At 43.9% G+C, this 21,249-nt stretch overlaps 1 protein-coding gene across 1 annotated transcript; it reads right to left on the bottom strand.

Moving 5' to 3' along the window:
* Window positions 1–159: 159 nt before the first annotated feature.
* Window positions 160–20,832, bottom strand: LOC114591399 (magnesium transporter NIPA4). The gene is made up of 6 exons (XM_028718366.2): window positions 20,230–20,832; window positions 10,414–10,662; window positions 7,938–7,994; window positions 6,203–6,293; window positions 5,150–5,310; window positions 160–4,302 (listed from the first exon to the last, which is right to left on the bottom strand). The coding sequence occupies exons 1-6, from the start codon at window positions 20,273–20,275 to the stop codon at window positions 3,698–3,700; spliced, it is 1,209 nt and encodes a 402-aa protein (XP_028574199.1). The 5' UTR covers window positions 20,276–20,832; the 3' UTR covers window positions 160–3,697.
* Window positions 20,833–21,249: the final 417 nt, after the last annotated feature.

Here is a 21,249-nt window from a genome sequence, read left to right as displayed (position 1 = left end):
TAAATCATTGAACGGAGGGCTGGTCTTGAGAAATGGGGGAGGGCAGGGCTTGCACCACTTCCAGATGTCGCCTGTGCTACTGGATTAGCCAGATGGTCCTTGTGTGTAGAGAACAGTATAATGGCCGCGTGGCAAATTTATTTCCCAGAACGTCTGAGGTAGAATAAATAAAAAATTATTTATTATCACCAGCAGAGGGCGCTGCAGTCCCAGTATCTAATTAGCAGCACTTGCCTTCCTGGTTGGTCACAGAGCAAACATTACAGGAAGCAATACAAGGAAGCAAACAAAACTTAAGACAATTGAAATTTCCACCTTTTAAGAGTTTGTACAAAAAGATCTTTATTCTTCCCCTTTCCAAGTACAAATGAGTACCATTGAAATGCCATATGTTCAAACTTGGGAGTGGAGGGAGGGGGAAATCCAAGTTGTCCATCATAACTATTCACAAAGTTACATTGATCTTATTTAACTGTAAAATACATTCATTAGGAATGAAGATCCCCGGAGTTTTAAAAGACCTTTGTAGACAATGAAGAGCACAGACTTTTAGCCCACAGTTGTGGGCTGCTATAGAGTTTTGAAATATGACCTCTCAACTGAGTTGGCGACTTTTCATTGATCTCTGATCTGTAGCTTGTACTCATTCAAGATCCATCTCCTCCCTTGTCCAGATGAATGTTATTTGTCAGCATCAGTGCCAAAGCCAAAATTTCTGGTTGATATTGGAACTCTGTACAGTGGTACCTCGGGTTAAGAACTTAATTCGTTCTGGAGGTCCATTCTTAACCTGAAACTGTTCTTAACCTGAGGTACCACCTTAGCTAATGGGGCCTCCTGCTGCCGCCGCGCCGCCACTGCACGATTTCTGTTCACATCCTGAAGCAAAGTTCTTAGCCCGAGGTACTATTTCTGGGTTAGCGGAGTCTGTAACCTGAAGTGTCTGTAACCTGAAGCGTCTGTAACCCAAGGTACCACTGTACTATGGTGGTGAGATGAACTTGGATGCACTTCAGTCTCTATGGAGCTCCACTCTCCAACCTTCCCATCAAATCTTATTGTAAGATTTCATTATGCCATTAGAGCTCAACATCCTGGAGGCTTCAAACACCACATTTTTTTCATTCCAGAAGTGAAGAAAGGACCTCAAATTTAGAAGAAACTAGAAGCTCGTCAACTTTTCATACCTAGCATCAAACACACATGCCAACATAAGTTTAGATGCCAATAATCTCCAGTTTGCCATTTTGTATTGGAAAAAGCAGCACAGCAGAATGAAAGTGAACCTTAGAAGGGTAACACTCTTACTGGAGTTCTTCCTTCTGGAATGAAGAACCACTGATTTAAATGTCAAAAAAGGAGACTATGTAAAGACAGGCAGAGCTTCTGTTTGTACTTCAACAGCTGAAGTATTACCAGCATGCAAAAATCAACTTTTTTTGCATCCTAAAATTTCCTTTAAAGTTTTTGCCAGCTCTCGGTTAATGCCTGTGCTATCCGTATAAATCTTAGGATGCTGCTCTTTTTAAATGCACAGCTCTTGCTGCTGCTGCTGCTGCTGTGGAGACTGAGAAGTTGTCCCTCCCCATAGCAAGCAAATACATTTCTCCATGAAGTGGAGGCACTATGATTTGCTGTTTCACAGGAGCAGAAGACAGGATCAGGATGTGGATTTTATGGCACCCAATGCTCGTCATTTCCCCTTGAGCCCTCTTCATTTAGAGCCCCCTTCTCCAACCTTGCACTCTCTAAATGTTTTTGCCTGCTATACACATGCCTGAGTCATGGACTCAGGGTTGGTGGGAGCTGTTGCAAAAAGCTTCGATTCATCATTCTCATGATTTCGATGTCTGTCCCCTAACCCTGCCTAATTTCTCTCTTATTGGTTTTCCACAAAAAGGGCATGTGCCTGTTACAGTACATTGGACAATTTCTTGGTCATCAAGGCTAAGCAAAAAGACTTTCATTGACCAAAGGAAATCTTACAAGCATGTGGGGAAATAGTGACAGTCATGGGACCCAAACCACCGTCAACTTTCATGACATCATAAATCCTGCAGACTTGACCCCAGTTTACACTGCCATGATCACAACTGGGGATTTGAGCTGTACAGAAAGGTGGTTTTTTTTGGGGGGGGGGGTCTACTACATACTTATAGAACTTAACATTGAAAATAAACACTAATGGTTATAGCCACTTACAAATCGTATTAAGAACATAACTAGCATGATGCCCCCCCTTTAACGATGGCGTAACACAGTACCCCAAACAGAACTCATGAGATACTACCATCATTCTGGTACTTAAGGCACTTTTGAACATGGAGGGCTATTGGCCAACAATATTTACATCACAACACCAGTCTCTCATATCTGTCATGTTAAAAGCCCTAGCTTTTTAACATGGGTTCCTTGGGTGTGGGCCAGGGCTTTTCATGTTTCCCTGGCAGCTGTCAAGTCGTCAGAGTAACATGGGTACTGAGCCCAAGTGCACACAATGTGCAACCAAGCATGTTGCATGAGAAGTATGCTGCTTGTTATGAGGAGAACTGCATTATCTTCCTGCAACCAAAAACTGGGCGCATGGGCAAGATTCTTACCACCACAGGAATGAATACTGCAGTCGAGTGATTCTCCTTATGGTTGTATGTACACTGTAACGTAAAAGGTTCTCAAACACCCTTGGTTAGATGGCTGACCCTTTGGTATAATGGCAGAAGCTAACAGAAATACAAATAGCATTTTGTCTCACCAGAAGTTTACAAGGGATGAAGCATATTTCACAATTTTACATTGGCTGTTATGCCTTTTCATAATACATTATTACATAGGCACTATAGTACAAGAAATGGGACCACTATCAGAATTGTCCTCTTGATACACACTGGCACTGTAAGACAGTTGCCGCACTATCAGGGCAATAGGTTAATGGGTTAACTCCATCCACTTTTAAGCAGAACAACTTAATAACAGCGGAAGACCAAAAAGGCACTAAAGGGTAGTATGCATAGGCAGAAAGACACATGCGATATTGTCCCAGTGAAATTGTTCCCTCTTTAGCATACAGATGAGGCAATTGCATGATGGTGCAACCACCCTTCCTCAGGAATTGTCAGGCAACAACAGAAAGCTAGTTGTCTGGGAAAAGAGTCCTAGCATAGCTTGATATCTGATCTAATTGGCTCATCAGAAGAATGCCTTAAGTTATTTTCTGTTAACGCTTTCAGTAGAGGACTGAGTACTCAGGGTTGAAAAAGGCCACAAGAACTTTCCCTGAAGTTTCACAGGTCATGGACTTCAAATCTGAATGCTCTTCGTGGCCTCACAGCACCTCAGTATAGCCTCTCAGGGGAAGATCATGTTGGAGGAAACAACGTCATGCAAAGGGGCCAAGAAGCAACTTCAACCACAGATGGAACCAATCCCCCCTCCACCCCCAAATGATTAATGAAAACCTGCTTGTCTGAGGCAGGCACAGTCAAAGCAGTCAAGGCAATTCCAGAGTGTGGGGTGTGCAGTGACATTCCAAAGGATGGGAGGAAAGGGTTACTGAGACAAAACGTGAGACAACTAGTTCACGGTATTCAACTTGGTTGCTATTTCTCAGAATATGCGTATGCGTACCCGTTAATGCAAAATATAGCACATGCCTGTTCAATCCAAGTTCCTGCAGCTGCAGGATTGTTGCTATTAGGTTTCAGCTGTAGATCATGAATACTTTGGGTTTGTTGTCAGCCTTGATTTCTGGATTATCCAGCTCTATCAGGATGTTCTTGTCGTCCTTGACGGCTGGGGCCTCGTCAGCATTTTGAAGGGTTTGTGGCAGGTTCCTCAAACTGATGTCCATATCTTTGAAGGCATGGAGTAAAAAGACCCCTAAAATAATGGTGAGGAACCCACAGACTGTCCCAATGATGTCCACCACAGACATGGTGACCCACTCCTTAAAGAGGATGACTGAAGTGGTGATGACAATGGTGGTAAACAGCACGTAGTAGATGGGGAAAACCATAGAGGTGTTGAAAATGTCCAGCGCTTTGTTGAGGTAGTTGATTTGGGTGGTGATAGAGGCCACTAATGTGAGGACAAGAATCCAGGTGAGTGGGTCCTTAAGAACAGGCCAGTGAGCGAAAAAGCCCTTAATGGCGATGCCTAGTCCTTTGACTGAAGATACTGAGAATGCTCCAATCACAGAACAGATGGTGAGGTAGATGAGAATGTTGGTCTGGCCGTAACGTGGGGCAAGGAAGAAAATCAGAACCAGGCAGACCGCCAACAGAATGCTGGCATAAGCAAGGAAACCTGGAATAATGAAAAGAAGGGGGTGAGGAATTCATCACCAGGTTGCGGCAGTTTTATGAGGAGCAGAGTACAAGTTGTGGCAAGGCAGTAGCACACCACTAACAGGTATAAGGAGTTCAACTGATCAACCAATAGAATCCTAGCTGTAAGAAATGAGAACTATTCCACCTAAACAAATGGAACTAGGCGAGGTGAGTCTGCCAAAAGGACTGGCACAAAATGCAGAAAATAAGCACACATAAGGGCGGGATCCAGGGAAAGACATGTGCACGAGCTCAAATTCATGCACCTGCATATGTACTCAGAAGACCTATTTGGACATCTGCCTGAACAAGGTCTTAGAATGGAGGTGGTTCCCTCTCAACGTGGCCCTCCAGATGTGGCTCCCACCATCCCTGACCCCTGCCACTGCTGGTTGAGTACAACAACACCTAGAGGGCCACAGGTTAACAATTCATAACTTAAAATCATGGGAGGGCATCATGCGCCCAACATCACTGGGCACACAGGTTCCTCTTTAGACCACTGTGTGTTTTAGTGCAAAGAGTCTGAAGAAGGTTTCAAAGTGAGCTCTCCACATTTCACTTGCCCTTGCGTGTCCAATTTGGCAATGGGGCATGAGAGATCTGTGAAGGGGGCAATGTCTCCAGGAAACAGCAGCAGCAGTGCAAAGACATTTCAGGGGACGGCACTGAACCACAATGCTCACAAATAGGATGACAGCCATACTGGGGATTCAAAGCTGAAGTGCCATGCCACTGCCATCCCACTTGAACAAGGGATTCAGATAATAAGCTACATTTATAGCTGGTTGGTGATACCTTTAACCTTCTGCTTTTCTGGTTACCTGGCTCTTTCAGTTTAGAGGCCATTTCGTCCAGAGTGGTGACCTCCTCTTCTTCTGGAGCATGAATCACAAGAACTGTACTACCCACAATGCTCAGCATGCAACCAAGTTTGCCCAGGAGATTCAGCCGCTCTCCAAGCAGGTACGAGGACAAAATGGCACTGGGTAATAGGGGAGAAAAATCAATAAAATTGCTTTGGGGTAATCAACATACAGAAAACTAACAAGAAGTCAGAATACATGGTTGTCCCATTTATAACAGCCTTCTACAGAACTTTGGAAACTTCTTTCAGTGACAAACAGAGAGGCATGTGCGATATTTGGACACTTTAAATCAGAATCAATCATCTAACTGACAATGGGCATGTTCAGACGCTCATATCTTAGCTTAATAAGCTGATATACTGATGAGCTTTGGGGACTCTCATGCAACCGGTTTGCTCCTCCAATCATAGTCTAGCTGCCATGTGTATCAGTTGATGAGGAGCACAGAGACGAAAGAGGGGAGCAACTCCACCCACACATCACTTCCTAGCAGCCCTAACGCCCTTGAGGTTCATAGGGCACTGGGAAGAGGAAAACACTTGCTGTAACTTATTGACTGATTTCCAGCCCTGAGATTAATATTTAAGGGGTGCTGCTGCAATGCATCAGGCTGCCACCACCACTTTGCACCCAAAGGGAGTTCATCCTTTGGGACCACACTTTGGTGTTTCCACAACTCCCATCAGCTCCAGTTAGAATGCCCAATGGTCGAGAATGACTGGAATTTCAGTCCAAAACATCTGGAGGGCACCAGGTTGCTGGTTGTTGTTTTAAATGCACTCATTTAAAGTCATTAAAGTCACCCGTGTGTCAAAAAGTACCATGCAAGATCTGCTTTGGGGGGTGGGGGGGTGGAGAGCCAGGCTGAAGCAAATGTTTGCCTTCTGTGTACTGGTAGAAAGTTATCAGGCTATTTTTCTGTTTGCATGGCCAGTCATGTTACCACCACTGACATTTACAGACCTAGAATAAATATGGGAGGACAGAATAGAAACGAGAGGAAATCACCTTATGAGCACGCTCAGGGCTCCGAGCGGAGTAACAATTGTTGCAGGAGCAAAGGCATAGGCGGCAAAGTTGGCAGCTTCTCCTCCACCCACTGAGCAAACAGCCAAAGGATAAACAGAACAGGTAAATTACAATGAGTGTTATTCCTGCTCAAGTGTTCTTGCTAATTCAGTGCATAGTTTGGCCCAATGAAAAAGAGCACTGGAGTTAAAAACCAGGAGAAAGATGGTTTTACACCAATCACTGTTGTGTTTTCACTTTTTTTAACAAGAAAAGGCATCTTAAGAGTCATGCTGTAGATTGAAGGAACTCCGTGCAAAAAGTATTGACCAAATATCTCCTGAGTAATGGATCAGAATCCAATATGGTGGCAGATGTGCCTAGCCAATTTTAGAAAATGGACCCAATCCTAGCAAACCAGACAATGCTAAAATGACTGATCACCGCCTTGGGTCAGTAGCTTCCAAAACCTTGGAGCACCTTTAAGAGTGTCATAAGCTTTCATGGACTAGATACAGGGGTCAGCAAACTTTTTCAGCAGGGGGCTGGTCCACTGTCCCTCAGACCTTGTGGGGGGCTGGACTATATTTTTTGGGGAAAATATGAACTATGTCCCACAAATAACCCAGAGGTATATTTTAAATAAAAGGACACTCATGTAAAAAAAATCCGCGGGCCGGATTTAGAAGGCAATTGGGGTGGATTTAGAAGGGCCGGATTTAGAAGGCAATTAGTTTCCCTGCCCATGGACTAGAATCTGCTTCCAAGTCCTTCTGAAGTGGACTCTAGCCCATGAAAGCTGATGCCAGGGGCAGCAACAACGTAGCCTCCTACATCTCCCACCACCCATCTCCCTCTGACCAGTGGCCAAACTAGGGTGGATGTGAGTTGCAGTTGCAGTTCAGAACATATGAAAGGCACCAGGCTGCTTACTGCTGGCTTATTCCATAAGGTGCCTTGAGGCTATTTGTTGTTTTTGGCCAACAAACATCTCTACTGAGGAGTGAATCATTTATACTGTGATGAGCAGGGCTGGCCCACCCATGAGGCAAGGTGAGGCGACCACCTCAGGTGGCAGAATCCACAGGGGCAGCAGATCTGGCTTCCAAGGAATGTATCGCCTACTGCTACTGCTGATGTGGCAACAACAGCTGTGTCACACTCCTTGGAGGCTGGATCTGCCACCTCCTCAGCAGCTCCCCCACCCCATGCCGCCTCTACAGCAGCCTCTTGGTGAATAGGGTGCACTGCTGGTTTCCCACCCGTAGGGTGGAAATGGTGGGGGCTGCCCTATTGGGTCTCTTGGACACAATTCAGAGCGGGACCCTTTACTCCCAATGACAGTCTTTGATTCCCACTTCAGCCATCATATAAGGTTGATTTGATTCCCCAACTCGTTCCTGATGTAGATCTTAACTCAACCCTTCTTCCAGGGGGAGGGCAACATTTTGTGGTTTGCTTCATGTACCACCCGAACCTTGGTGATGAGCTCTATACATTCCAGTCCCCACGGGGAAGCTGAAGAAAGCTAGATGCATGCTTCATACAATGGTGGTAAAACTGAAATGCCATCTACATATAGTTCAGTTTGATCACCTAGACATTTCCATGTCATTGTGGGGAAAGGCTCTCAAATAGCACTGCTAGCATGTGGAAATAGCCTCCACATGGTAGAGGGAAAGTGATAAAGATTTGATAGGAACAAATCCAGGCTAGTGTGAATAACCATACTTACTGGTCAGCAAGCCAGCCCACCACAGCCAGTCCCTAAGGTAGCCATGGCCACCATCCCCTGGAAAAGCAAAAGGCACACATGCTTAGAGACTTCAAAAGGAAATAAGAACCACATACTAGGTAAAATTAGATAGAAACAAAAAGAGATAAAACACATGCAAACCAGTGGGTTCTGGGTGCATTTTTAACTTCCTTCCCAGAATGACAAGAAAGCATTTCATGTTCAAGATAATTATAGAGCACATTTTTGACACACATCGTCATATGAATTTTAGCCATCCCTCCCTCCATCTTATATCCTGCCTTTTCTCCCAAAGAAGCCCAGAGTGGCAAACACATACCGATAGATAATAAAAATGCAATCAAAAATAAAGCAAAACATATTTAACATTTCAAAATTGTTAAAAACATTTCAAACAACGAAACACAACAAAACATGTAACAAATCACGTGTCTAAACAGGCCCACCAAAACAGAAAATTTCCTCACAGGTGTCTAAAAGAATACGATGGTGTTTGCCTAATGTCATTTGGCATATTATAATGCTTTTGGCCCAGGCCCTTTTGCACTCAATACTAAACTATGACGGGGTGGAGAATCTACTCTGGCTGGCAGGTCAGATCATTATCTCCCCAAATCTATATTAACAAATCCTGTTTTCAGGCTACCAAAAATCCTGGTCAGGATGCTGGACTAGGTGGGCCATTGGTCTGATCCAGCAAGACTCTTCTTATATTTTTAAATATGTGATTGTGATGCTACCCTAATCAAGTATTCCCCCTCATATGTTTTCCATTGCGTGAGACTGGGGGAGGTTGGATGACATCAAGGATGCACTTAAAAGATCCCAGTGCCTCCATTAGGATCCTACCCCCTGACCCTACATGCTTTGCAGCTAAGTGCCTGCAGTTGAGAACCAGCTCTACTTGTGGAAGCTCCCTGCAAATTTGAGGCCCTGATCTAAAAGCTATTTGTCAATGTATATCAGCATATCAGCATAGTGACTCCTACCATAGCTAACTGAACATTATTACTATTCGTAATAATGATATCCTAGTTTTAGAACAAGACACGACACTGAAAAACAAGGTAAATAAAAAACTTTGTTGGAAAAACACAGAGTGAGATTATCAGCTGCTGCACACAAGAATCCTGATTCCAGTATTTTATTGGAAACCAAAGCAGCTTAAAACTGAAAATAGGTACTAGCAAAACAGGAAGCACCACCTATCAATAGATGTCAGACTTTCAGGAATGTTAAAATGCAAGAGAAAGAGGGAGGTACCTAGATACCATGACAACAAATATGGCCTGAATGCCTAGATGGGCATGAGATTAGATGGGGCAGATATAGGGGAAGAGAGTAGAACAGCCAAGTCTAGAAACTCCATGGTCCTGTAAGAGCTATAGAACCTGTGTGTGCTCTTCGAGTTTATTTCCTTTTAGCAGGGACTGCTGATATTTTTCTAAGAGAAAGAGCTAGTCTGTTGCCCTCAAGCTTTGCAAAACAGGGGCTTTAAGATATTCACTGGAGAGCCTCCCTGCAAGTGCTTCGCACTACCACCACCATCCAAGGTGAGACGAGTTACTTCCAGAAAAAGAGTCTACTCGCTGGGCATCCCAGGAGTGGAATGCTGAAGAGGTTTGGCTGGTGATTACATTATTGTCCCTTCAGTGTCGAAAACTGTTCCCAAATTTATTAGGTGCCATTTTAACCTTGCTGACTTTTTTGCTGCTTTTATAATTTTGTGGATTTCGCATTATTCTATTTTCTCCATTTTAAAAATTCTTTTGGTAAACCATCCTAGGAAAATTATTGAATTGAGGTATAAAATAGATTGTGAATGAATGAATGAATGAAACAACCAAAAAATAGATTTAGTTAAATGCACTTGGGGACCCGCTTCTTCATTTTTATCATATCTGCATGATGTTGGTGTTGCTGTTGAGACTCACCTTAGGTCAAGCTGTAATAAAGCAGTGCAGAGATAAGTTGCCAATGTGGTGCTCTCTCAATGTTGGACTGTAACTCCCATCAGCCCCCACCCAGCATGACCAAAGGTCAGGGTTGAGGCAAGTTGTTGACCAGCTACACCTGCCTACCCCTGGTGAACTTCATCTACCAGTTGAAGTTCAATGGGTTAGATGGAGAAACGTGTCATACAGGCATACTCCCTAATGAACTGTGATTGGCTATAGTTGCCTGTTCAGGCAAGGATTTGCCTCTGTGTAATGTGTAGGCAAAGGCCATCAGAATCCAAAACACTTTGAGGCTCAAAGTCAGATCTCTCAGCAATAGCCAACATGATACCCTCAAGATGTGGATGACGATTCCTTTCAGCCAGTGGTCAGGACTGATGGGACTTGTGGTCCAAAACATCTGAAGGGTACCATATTGGCCAGCCCTGTCTCAGATACAACCAGAGCTCATTCAGAAAATAATTCCTCACCCACCTCCTGAGCCATTGAAACCATACCTGCCCTGGTGCCTCCTGTCTCCACAAGCCGACGCAGTCCTTTTTTCTTAAGGATGACGCTGCTGCCAATCAAGAAGCTGGAGAAGATGGCCAAGGCCAAGCCAATGTAGAAGCCATATTTGTCTTCTATCTGTACCATCCAGTTTGTGTTTAAGGTGATATTATTGTGGGGTAAGACTGTTGAGCTGACATTCCCAACAACCTGACAGAACGTCTGCCCAGAAAGGCATGTCAGAGCTAATAATGAACCTGGGAAGACAAGAAAATAGGAAGAGGGCAGAAATTAAGACTTTAAGCAAATAATACATTTGCTGCCTTTATTTTACATGCCATGCTCAAAACATGCCATTATTTAGGTCCTTTGCTTCCTTGAAAGAAGAAAAGAAATGTCCTGCTAGATCACTAGAACATGATTGTTCTAGAACATGCAGAAGAACACGATTAGCTTTTGCGCTTATTAGATTTCTAACAGTTCCATGAACTAATAGATGCAGTTACTGTATGGATGATGGAAGTAAGGGAATGTCACCTGTTCATCAGAATTCCCTTCTATGAAGAGCCATAGATGTTGCCAAACGAACAAATTGTACAGCTGACATAATGCTGTATGTCTTGCAGTCTGTCTTACAATGTATTGCATCATATAAAGAGAGCATTTCTCAAAATCTCTTTCATACACTTGTACTGAATCAGTAACATTTCATCACTAACAATTCATTTATCAAAAAATATAAAACTGGAAAAACTTGATTGAGCTGCGACTGAGGATAATAACTAACCCCCTTTTTTTGCAAATGCAAATAAATCATGATTTACAGATTTATATGGGACTATATAACTGGTTGATTCAGACAATCAAATCTCATCTTAATAAACTGAGATATGAACACACCTTTTGTCCACGCTGGCAGCCCCTTCTCTACCCCTTCGTGGAGTTTATAATGAACCATAGTTTCCTGTTTCATCTGAACCAGGTTACTAGCTTTGGAACAGGCCAGGTTATTAAAGTAACCTCAAACTGAACTTTAATATCCCATCTTGTTCCAAAGCTGGTAATCTTCGTTCAGACTAAATGGGGAAGTGTGGCTAACTAGAGGCTTCCTGGTTCGATTGCTCCTGCCACAAAGGAAGGAGTGAAAGGGATGCATTGGGCAGGAGAAAGTCTTGTTGAAATCTTAGCTTACTAAGCCAAGACATGATTGCCAACAAATGCGCTATCCTTGTTAAAGCAACAACACTGAGAAAGGCTCAAAACTTGTGAGTTTACCCCACCCCCTGAAAAATAAATAAATAAATAAATAAATAAATAAATAAATCCTACCTCGGCAAGAACTGAAATAAGTTAACTAAATAAAAGTCAAAATCAAACTAAACACTAGTGATGCCTGGGTGCCATAACTCTGAAGTTTGCATGTCACATACATAATTAACCACAGCCTGCTGAGTCCGCATAAATACAGTCACAACAGCAAGATGTTCCCACAGTTGCAAGTACAAGGCCAGTCACACCTGGCATGGCCTGAGCACGATATGAAGAAGGATAAGTGAGTAATTGTTCTGTAGCCAAGTAGAATACCTGACTTAGACACGCTTTGTTCACACAAGCTAATAGTGATGCAAGACATCATGTGCTTGTTTGCTTGCCACAGTGGCATAAATGCTTTGTATTTTGCGTGCTCGATTTTGGAGATATCCTGCCGAGTCTCTGTGCAGCAACTGAGAATAAACTTTTACCTTACCACCCACTGTCTCTTTATTGGCCTGGGAGGGACAGCGTTTTGGACTTGGTACCGGTAACACTATCATCTTCACATAGGAGAGAATAAAATATTCCTAGTGCAGTCAACATGCTAGATCAGTGGTGAAGAACTTCAGGCCTAGGGCTGAACGTAGACCTTCAGGCCTCTCTGTCTGGCTTTGGGATCCTTCCCAGCCTGCATCCCTTTATTCCAGCCTACTGCCTGGCTGGATGACAGACAGAAGTGGGTGGGTACATATGTAGAAACCTTTAACTTTTATTTTAGGAAGGTAAGACCTGTTTCTCCACCCATTGTTGCCTCTGGTCCCACCCAGTACCACACACATGTGGCTCATGAAGAATTTGAGCCTTGGGCTGAAGAAGCTTCCCCTCAGGTTGGATATAAAACCGGGGGGGGGGGGGGGAGAGAGAAAGGGAGAAAGGAGAATTTTTGGAGCATTGAATTGAAACACGCACTCTCTTTCAGCACATACATATGCATAGACTGCTCTGCAAATAAAGCATGCAACATAGTTTTAACAGGAACGAACACAGATACAAATCAAGTTTCATCAGTTACATTTTTTATCAGCACCCAGATCTAAGGTGTGTCAGCTAGTGTGGGTGGGGATGGATGAGCCTCTGTGATTCCCACACTCCAAGACACACCCAAGGCACCAATTCATTTACACCATAATACAAGACAGGTGGAAATGATTACACCTCTTCCATCTCTACAAAGCCACTCATTACTATAAATATCCTTCTTTTCCGTGACTAAACGGATTATGGATGGTTGAGGTGCAGAGTACAAACCTTACAACTCAAATAAGGATAGGTTGGGTGAAGCTTTCTAAAGGTAAACTGTGGCCAAAGGGCTTGACAGCACCTGATCTCCATGTGTAGGTTCTACTTTGCCTTCCAGAACAGGAAAGAAAGGAGAAGAAGCAGATGCTGTCAAAACTTGTCCAGACCTTTTGGTTGAGCTATGCAAAGTGAGTGACACCTAAGGACTCCAATGCTTTGTGGAGGACCTGGGTTAGGGCAGTCTGCTACTTGAACTATCAGAAGCAAAGAGGGAGGTGAAACATTCTATAATGTTACCAACTGATTAAAAAACGTTGTTTGGCCTGGGCTTGTGCCTTTAACAACAGTATGATAGAAGATATCAGCAGATGACCCTTTTAATGGCTAAAACACTATAACCTGCTAATGGCTGCCCCCATCTGAAAAAGTGGGTGGCTACAATACAGGAAAAGCCTCATGGTTGTTGCTCCTCTGCTATGAAACCAGACCCTCCAAGTGTCCCTATTTTCCAGGGACATCCCTGATTTAGAGAAGCCATCCCGGTTTCTGATTTGATCCTGGAATGTCCTGCAATCGGTGTCAAGGAAGGATAGGACCAATCGGTGTCAAGGAAGGATAGGACGTTTTTCATGTATGCTACTACAGCAGCAAGAACTCTTCTGGCAAAGTATTGGAAGACACAAGAACTACCCACTCTGGAAGAATGGCAGATGAAGGTGATTGACTATATGGGACTGGCGGAGATGACTGGCAGAATCCGTGACCAGGGGAAGGAGACAGTGGAAGAAGACTGGAAGAAATTTAAAATATATCTTAAAAATTGCTGTAAAATTGAGGAGTGTTAAGATGTTAAGGAATTAAGAAATAGAGAATTGCAGCTGTAATCAATAAGTTAAAAAGAAAAAGAATCTAATGAAAGTGAATTAAATAATTAGCTAATTGGAGGAGTTGCTGAAGGAATGCAAAACAAGGATGCAGAAAAGGGGAGGTATGGGGAAGTCCGGGAAGTAAGGTGCATGAAAATAAGATTATGAAATTATACATGTTTATATGTTTGTATGTTTTTGTTTTGGGTATTGTTTGTTTTTATTATGTGTTTGGAAAATTAATAAAAAATTATTTAAAAAAAAAAAGGAAAAGCCTCATGGTTGTTGCTCCTCTGCTATGAAACCAGACCCTCCAAGTGTCCCAATTTTCCAGGGACACCCCTGATTTAGAGAAGCCATCCCGGTTTCTGATTTGATCCTGGAATGCCCTGCAATTCCTTTGTTGTTGTTGTTTAGTCGTTTAGTCGTGTCCGACTCTTTGTGACCCCATGGACCAGAGCACGCCAGGCACTCCTGTCTTCCACTGCCTCCCGCAGTTTGGTCAAACTCATGTTCGCAGCTTTGAGAACACTATCCAACCATCTTGTCCTCTGTCGTCCCCTTCTCCTTGTGCCCTCAATCTTTCCCAACATCAGGGTCTTTTCCAGGGACTCTTCTCATGAGGTGGCAATTCCTTAGGTTGTCCTTAATATCATTGGAGAAATGTTGGAGGGTATGAAGTTATCTGGCCCCTGAGGCGTCTGAAGGCAATCCTGTACAGTATAGGGAAGGTTTTTAAAAAAATGTTTTTATACAGGGTGAGTCTTTTAAAAGATGCCCCTTGGAACATGTGTACTCTATATGCATGGGGCCTCTTTTAAAGGACTCACCCTCTATATGCTGGAAGCTGTCCAGAATGGCTGGGGCAACCCAGTAAGATGTGTGGGGTATAAATAGTAAAAGTATCAGAACAGAATGGGAAGTCCCTATTTTCATAGGAGAAATGCTGGAGGGTATGTGAAACTAGTGAACGTGGGAGGTATATTCTGTACCCTGCCCATTGGTTTTCAGGATATAGGTGATAAAAATATTTTTGAACTAAATTGGATATTTAATCATTTTTTAAGAACCTTGAGATGCTTTGTGTTTTGTTCCTTGCTATTACTGTTTGTTTTGTACATGGTCGTTTATTGTAAATCCACTTTGCTGCAGAGCTGTATATGTGTTAAATAAATATATACAACATTTTTTTAAAAGCACAGGCGCTCTGATGAAAAAAATCGTTGGCAGCCCAGACCCTTAAAGGAAAGGTTAAAGGAAATGGTGCATACCCATTTGCAAGAGCTCTTTAAATGAGAGGGAGAGAACATATATACCTATGGTCTGATAAAACAGGGCAGGATTGTAGCTATGCTACAAATACAGTAATGCAAATGTGGCGTGGTGTTTTGACACTGGCAATTTGCCTGATACAGACCAGTCTTTGTGAGCCTGAAAACAAACAGTGAATTCTTATCTCCAACATACTCACAATGCCCTAATGTCATGTAGCCTTTTCCTTCCTTGGGGATTGACAAGAATACCAACATCCTCAAAAGCCCAAGTGAAAAAGAAAGGAGAAGGGGGAGGATTGAGGCCAGTTACAACCACACCAATTTATTTGCTCAGATTCTGCTGCATTCTGTGAGGGGAAATTCAAAGAGCGCCACCAAATTTCAACCCTTTGCAACAGAAATGAAATGGGATCTGGGACATGTCTTCTCTCTAGCCAAGGTGATAATGCTAAGGTGGAAGACTCCCAAAGGAGCAGAATAGACTGTGCAAACCAGCACAGAAGAAAATGGGCTGAGATACTATTTTTCTCCTTGCTGCAGTAGTTTTTTAAAAACAGTTTGTTGATTGAGTACATGCAAGAGTGATAAAAAATGGGTAACCCTCTCCCCCAACTACAACATGAAGCAGTAAAAAGGTAAAAGGTAAAGGACCCCTGGATGGTAAAGTCCAGTCAAAAGCAACTATGGGATTGCAGCTCTCATCTCGCTTTCAGGCCGAAGGAGTCAGTGTTTGTCCACAGACAGCTTTCCGGGTGATGTGGCCAGCATGACTAAACCGCTTCTGGTGCAACAGAACACCATGACGGAAACCAGAGCGCACAGAAATGCTGTTTACCTTTCCGCTGCAATGGTACCTGTTTATCTACTTGCACTAGCGTGCTTTCGAACTGCTGGGTTGGCAGGAAGCATGAACTAGTATAGCCCACTTGTGCATCATAAGATTCTCTCACCTCAGTCTACTGTGTGTGTAGATCAGCCCTTCGAACTTCCATAAAAATCACAAAGGACAGAAGTAAACATCCAAATGTGCAGTTTAACTCGAAAGTCAAATTTACAGCACAACTAACAATGTATTTACTCACAAGTAGGTCTCACTTTCAATAGGACTTGCTCCCTTTTAGGTTTGCAGGTGTTGGCTGTTTTTTATCAGAAGCATTTTGCCCTGTTCTTCAGCCAAAAGAAAAAAGAAAAAAAGGTACCCAGAGGAGCTTACAACTATAATGATGAGACCCACAGGCAGCTGACCGGCAACCCACTACTGTACCTTCTCAGGATACAGAGTGCAATATGTTGTCCAGTGAGCAATTCAAACTCAAATCGCTTGTCTCTTTACACCTTGGCCATGTTTAGGGAGGCATCTCTATACTTCAATGGCAGTGTCACACACAGCAGCAGACATCTGGAACAATTCCCAGTCAAGAACATTTTTAGTGAATTCAGGTCTTGAAAACATAGTTTCTAATTTTCAAGGAGAAAGTGATGTATTTATTAAAGACTGATGGCATCTCAACAAAGATCAAAGACTTTAATCATGATGCCCACTCTATAGCCTGCCATCCCCGCCAAGCCAGATTTTCATAAAATCACAAGCAGGTAAACCAACTGCCATGAAAGTATTCAGGATTATCTGTTAAAGGAGAGAATGAAAGATTTGTAAACTCATCAAAATCTGCCATACATCTTTCTTCCTTTGCTCTGTTTCCCCCCTGAATTCAAATAAAATAAAAGCTTAGAAAAAGTATGCCATCCATTCCAGCCTAATCTGCAGTGCAAACCTCTTTGAAATTGATAGATTTAAAAAATATTTTTATTCATCTTTGGATCCCCTTGCTGTAATGCCTGACACCAAGAGTCACAAGCCAAGGTGATACTCAAACACTTGACTGAATCCCTGGAGGCTAAAAAGCCAGCTATTACTTTTTAGAAATGTTTATTGTGTATTAATTAATTTGATGCACAAACTTTGAGAAATAAATGGAATACATTACAGTGGTGCCCCGCAAGACGAATGCCTCGCAAGATGGAAAACCCACTAGACGAAAGGGTTTTCCGTTTCTGAGTTGCTTCGCAAGACGATTTTCCCTATGGGCTTGCTTCGAAAGACGAAAACTTCTTGCGAGTCTCGCCATTTTTTTCTCGCTCCCCCCCCCCTTTTCTAAGCTGCTAAGCCGCTAATAGCCTTTTAGCAGCTAAGCCGCTAAGCCTTTAATAGCCGCTAAGCCGCTAAACCGCTAATAGCGCTAATCCACTTAGCCGCTAATGGGGTTGCTTCGCAAGACGAAAAAACCGCTAGACGAAGAGAATCGCGGAACGGATTCTTTTCGTCTTGCGAGGCACCACTGTATTAACAAGCTCCATCTTAGTTAAAGAATGGGATAATATTTTAGCCTCCGTTTCCAATGTATCGTTAGATTATAAACGATGTCTCATACAACAAGAGATTTTATTTCAAGTTTATTGGATTCCATCATGATTGCATAAACATGGACTCTCAGCGACAACATGCTGTTGGAGATGCAGAATGAATAAATATTGTGGAGAAAGAGTTAAACATTTCAGAAGCTATAAACTATATACTTAATATATGAGGCTTGACTATCAGTCAATGTAAATGGATTCTCCATGCACTCACATCTGCAAAAGGATTCATACTGATACATTGGAAGAACAAAAATATGGATGTAGGATCCTTTAATTACAGTAATGGATAGCTGACATGACAACTCCTGCAACCCATGAAAGGATCGCTTTCAGATGAAGATTGTTGTTGTTGTTTAGTCGTTTAGTCATGTCCGACTCTTATGAAGAGTCTTAGATGAAGATTAGGCATGGACAAATTTAATGATACTTTGGAACATATTTATCGAAACCATAGTGACACATGAATCATCATATACTGAGGGAAACAATAAGTTTATCCATCTACATATATACTGTATAGTTTTGTATTTTATTGTTATTTTGTTATTGCTGTTTTCCTCTTCTTTTTAAAATGTTTTTAATATTTGGAAACCCAGCCAGATGGGTGGGGTATAAATAAGAAAATTATTATGATGATTATTTCTTTTTCCATTTTATATTCTTTCTTTCACGATTTACTTTAACTCACTATTATAACCTCAATAAAATATAAATATTAAAAAAGAGTCACGAGCCAATAAAGCCACATTAATCCAGGGAGCAGCAAAGCTCATCAGTAGAAGCTAACAGAAGGTATTCTTGAAGACTTATGGGTCATATGCTTCTATTATCTTTTACAGCCTATTTCACAAGAAGCCTATGACAATACAGACTCATGAAAGCAGATGTGGCTTTTGATCCTGTTTCAAAACATTCTTAGCAAATTAAGCAGCAGCGGAAGGGCAGCAAAAGAAGCCATCTCTATTACTTTTGCTTGTGAATGGAGGGGAAAATCATTATACCCTTTTGGAAGGTAAACAGGGAACCCTAATCTGAGCAGCACCACATTGTTCTGTAGGATTCACAAGTCACCACTGCTTTTCACCATTCTCAACAACCACTTAGCACCCTAACCCTTCCACTGCTCCCATAACCCTGTCCTGGAATAGGTAAAGGTAAAGGGACCCCTGACCATTAGGTCCAGTTGTGACTGACTCTGGGGTTGCGGCACTCATCTCACTTTACTGGCTGAGGGAGCCAGCATACAGCTTCCAGGTCATGTGGCCAGCATGACTAAGCAGCTTCTGGTGAACCAGAGCAGCGCACGGAAACGCCGTTTACCTTCCTGTTGGAGCAGCACCTATTTATCTACTTGCACTTTGACATGCTTTCGAACTGCTAGGTTGGCAGGAGCAGGGACCGAGCAACGGGAGCTCACCCCGTGGCGGGGATTCGAACCACCAACCTTCTGATCAGCAAGTCCTAGGCTCTGTGGTTTAACCCACAGCGCCATACTCAGCCATAATTCCCAATCAAGCCAGCACAATTTAAGACAAGGCAGCTATTATACCTGAGCATGAGTGAAGTCTTTAGGACTTTTTCCACTTTCTTATGAACTTTCTGTTTGTGGACATGATAATACTGGAGTAACTGCCCTGAGGGCCATAATGTTCCCAGCCTCCCATGCTTTAATCTTTCCTTTGTCCTTTTACCTGTGGGATGAAGGAACCTTTGGACCTCCCAGAGGTTGTCAGACTACATCTCCCATTGGCTACACTGGTTGGGGCTGACAGGAGTTAGAATCAGGGCACCGCAGCCCACCTGCCACCAGAGTTCTTGTTTTTTCCTCTAGGGGTGAACAGCTCAGTGCTAGAGAGTCTGCTTCATGCAGGTCCCTGGCATCTTCAAGTTGAGCTGGGAAACTCTGGGGAGCCACTGGGAGTCAGTGTAAACAATACTGGACTAGACTGGCCAAGGGTCTGACCTGATACAATGCAGCTTCCCATGTTCCCACAAGCGCTCACAAGAACTGACTGTTCCATAAACGGTAGAAGTAGGAAAGATACGATTACTTCTAATTCGATCTCACGACCACCTCGCTAGTTTAAGTAAAACACCCCCGGGAAAATCCTGCTCTTTAAGTTTGAGTTTCACCTGCAAAGGAGGAGACTGGCCGGGCTGATCGTGAGAACGAGCCCCCTTGCCAAACAAGCTTCTCCTTTTTATTTTTGCACCTGTCTCTTCAGGCTTACTTTGCACAATCGCTTGGCTTGCTTGCTTGGTGACCTACAGGCACCCGGAGGGAAGGAAACAGAGGAAGCTGCTGCAATCGCCTGGAGAACCGAAGGAGAAGAAAACGCCACCTTCCCAAACCTCACAGTTACGCAAAGCAGGCCACTCTTCCGAGCTACACAGACCTCAAGGGCGACATGGGGCAAGAGGTTCTGAAGACCTTATAAATCTTCAGATCTCCCTCTTAAAATTATATGTATTCCAGCAAAAGGGGGCAAAGCGATTATTTTAATAGGTTTGTCTGCCAAAGTGGGAAGAACCGATCAGTTTTTTGAACCAGGAACCAGGAACTTGCCTGATGGAGATGGAAAGGTCTCCCTAACCCTGAGAAGTGGAAGCAGGAAAAGAGGAGGAGGAGGAGGAGAGCAGCCGAGCAGTCTCTTCTCCATCTCCCTCCTCGTAACCCGCGTGTGGCGGCCAAGCGAGAGCTCTTACTCACCGTTGGCGCAGCTACTGTTCACCCAGAGCGGCTCCGGTCGCTCCATGTGCTCCTTCCTGCCGAGGCTCAGCAGAGATCAGCGCATCCCCGGGAGAAGCGACGCGAAGAGGACGCGGCTGCCGGAGACGGGACCCAAGGAGGCTGTGGGTGCGATCGTTTCTTCCGCGCCGCCGCCGATCTTCGCTCGCTCGCTGTTCCCAGAGGGGCAGCGCAGCCCTGCCAGCCTGTTGCAGCGAAAACTCCAAGGAGCCTCGTTTGGCAAGAGCACCTCAAAGACTAACAAATTATTGGGACGGCCTCTGCGCGCTCTTGGCTCTTCTCCCTTCGTCAGAGACTCGAAGTCGACCGGCTGGCCTCGCCCCAACCTGTGGCGAGCGGAGAAGTTGCCCTGGGCGAGAAAAGAGAAGTGGCTGCTGAGATCACACCTGCCCCAGCCGGATCCACCACTCTTCCCGCTCCGGGTTTTCTCAATCTGACTCCGTCTCCCCCTCTCCAGAGGAGGGGCTTGTGCCCACGTGCTCTTCGGCGCCTACGCGCGTTGCGAGGCTTCCTTGCCCTGGGGCGGGACGGGGGGCAGCACAAATCCGGCAGGTGCTCGTGACTCCCGGGGTCAGATGCCACACATGTCGGGTTTCCTTCTTTCATGGAGAACCGCTAAGGTGAAATTTTTTTTTTTTGGGGGGGGCCCTTCTCATACATGAGTTCAGCTCTGCCTGAAAAACAGACGCTTCCACTTTGTGTGCGCGCGCTGGAGGAAGTTTCTTTAACTTGCCCTCTAAAAGTGGGAAATCCACCAAGCCCCTCTAGCAAAAGCAGCAATATAAAATGGGCCTTAGATGCCCAGGACTACTTCGGACATGTTTTCCCAACACATATATAAGTCAGGGGTGGCTGGTGCTTATTGGCACCAACAATAGGTGGAGCCAGAGCCAATAACAGGCAGAGCCAAGTCACCGGTGGAAGCTGGTCCCCAGCTGCCTCCCTGTTGAGTTCTGCAAGGGAAATCCAGAGACCAAGGAG

Source organism: Podarcis muralis, chromosome 2, assembly GCF_964188315.1.
Source record: "Podarcis muralis chromosome 2, rPodMur119.hap1.1, whole genome shotgun sequence".
Classification (NCBI taxonomy): Eukaryota; Metazoa; Chordata; class Lepidosauria; order Squamata; family Lacertidae; genus Podarcis; species Podarcis muralis.
This window is presented reverse-complemented; position numbering and strand designations above follow the sequence as displayed.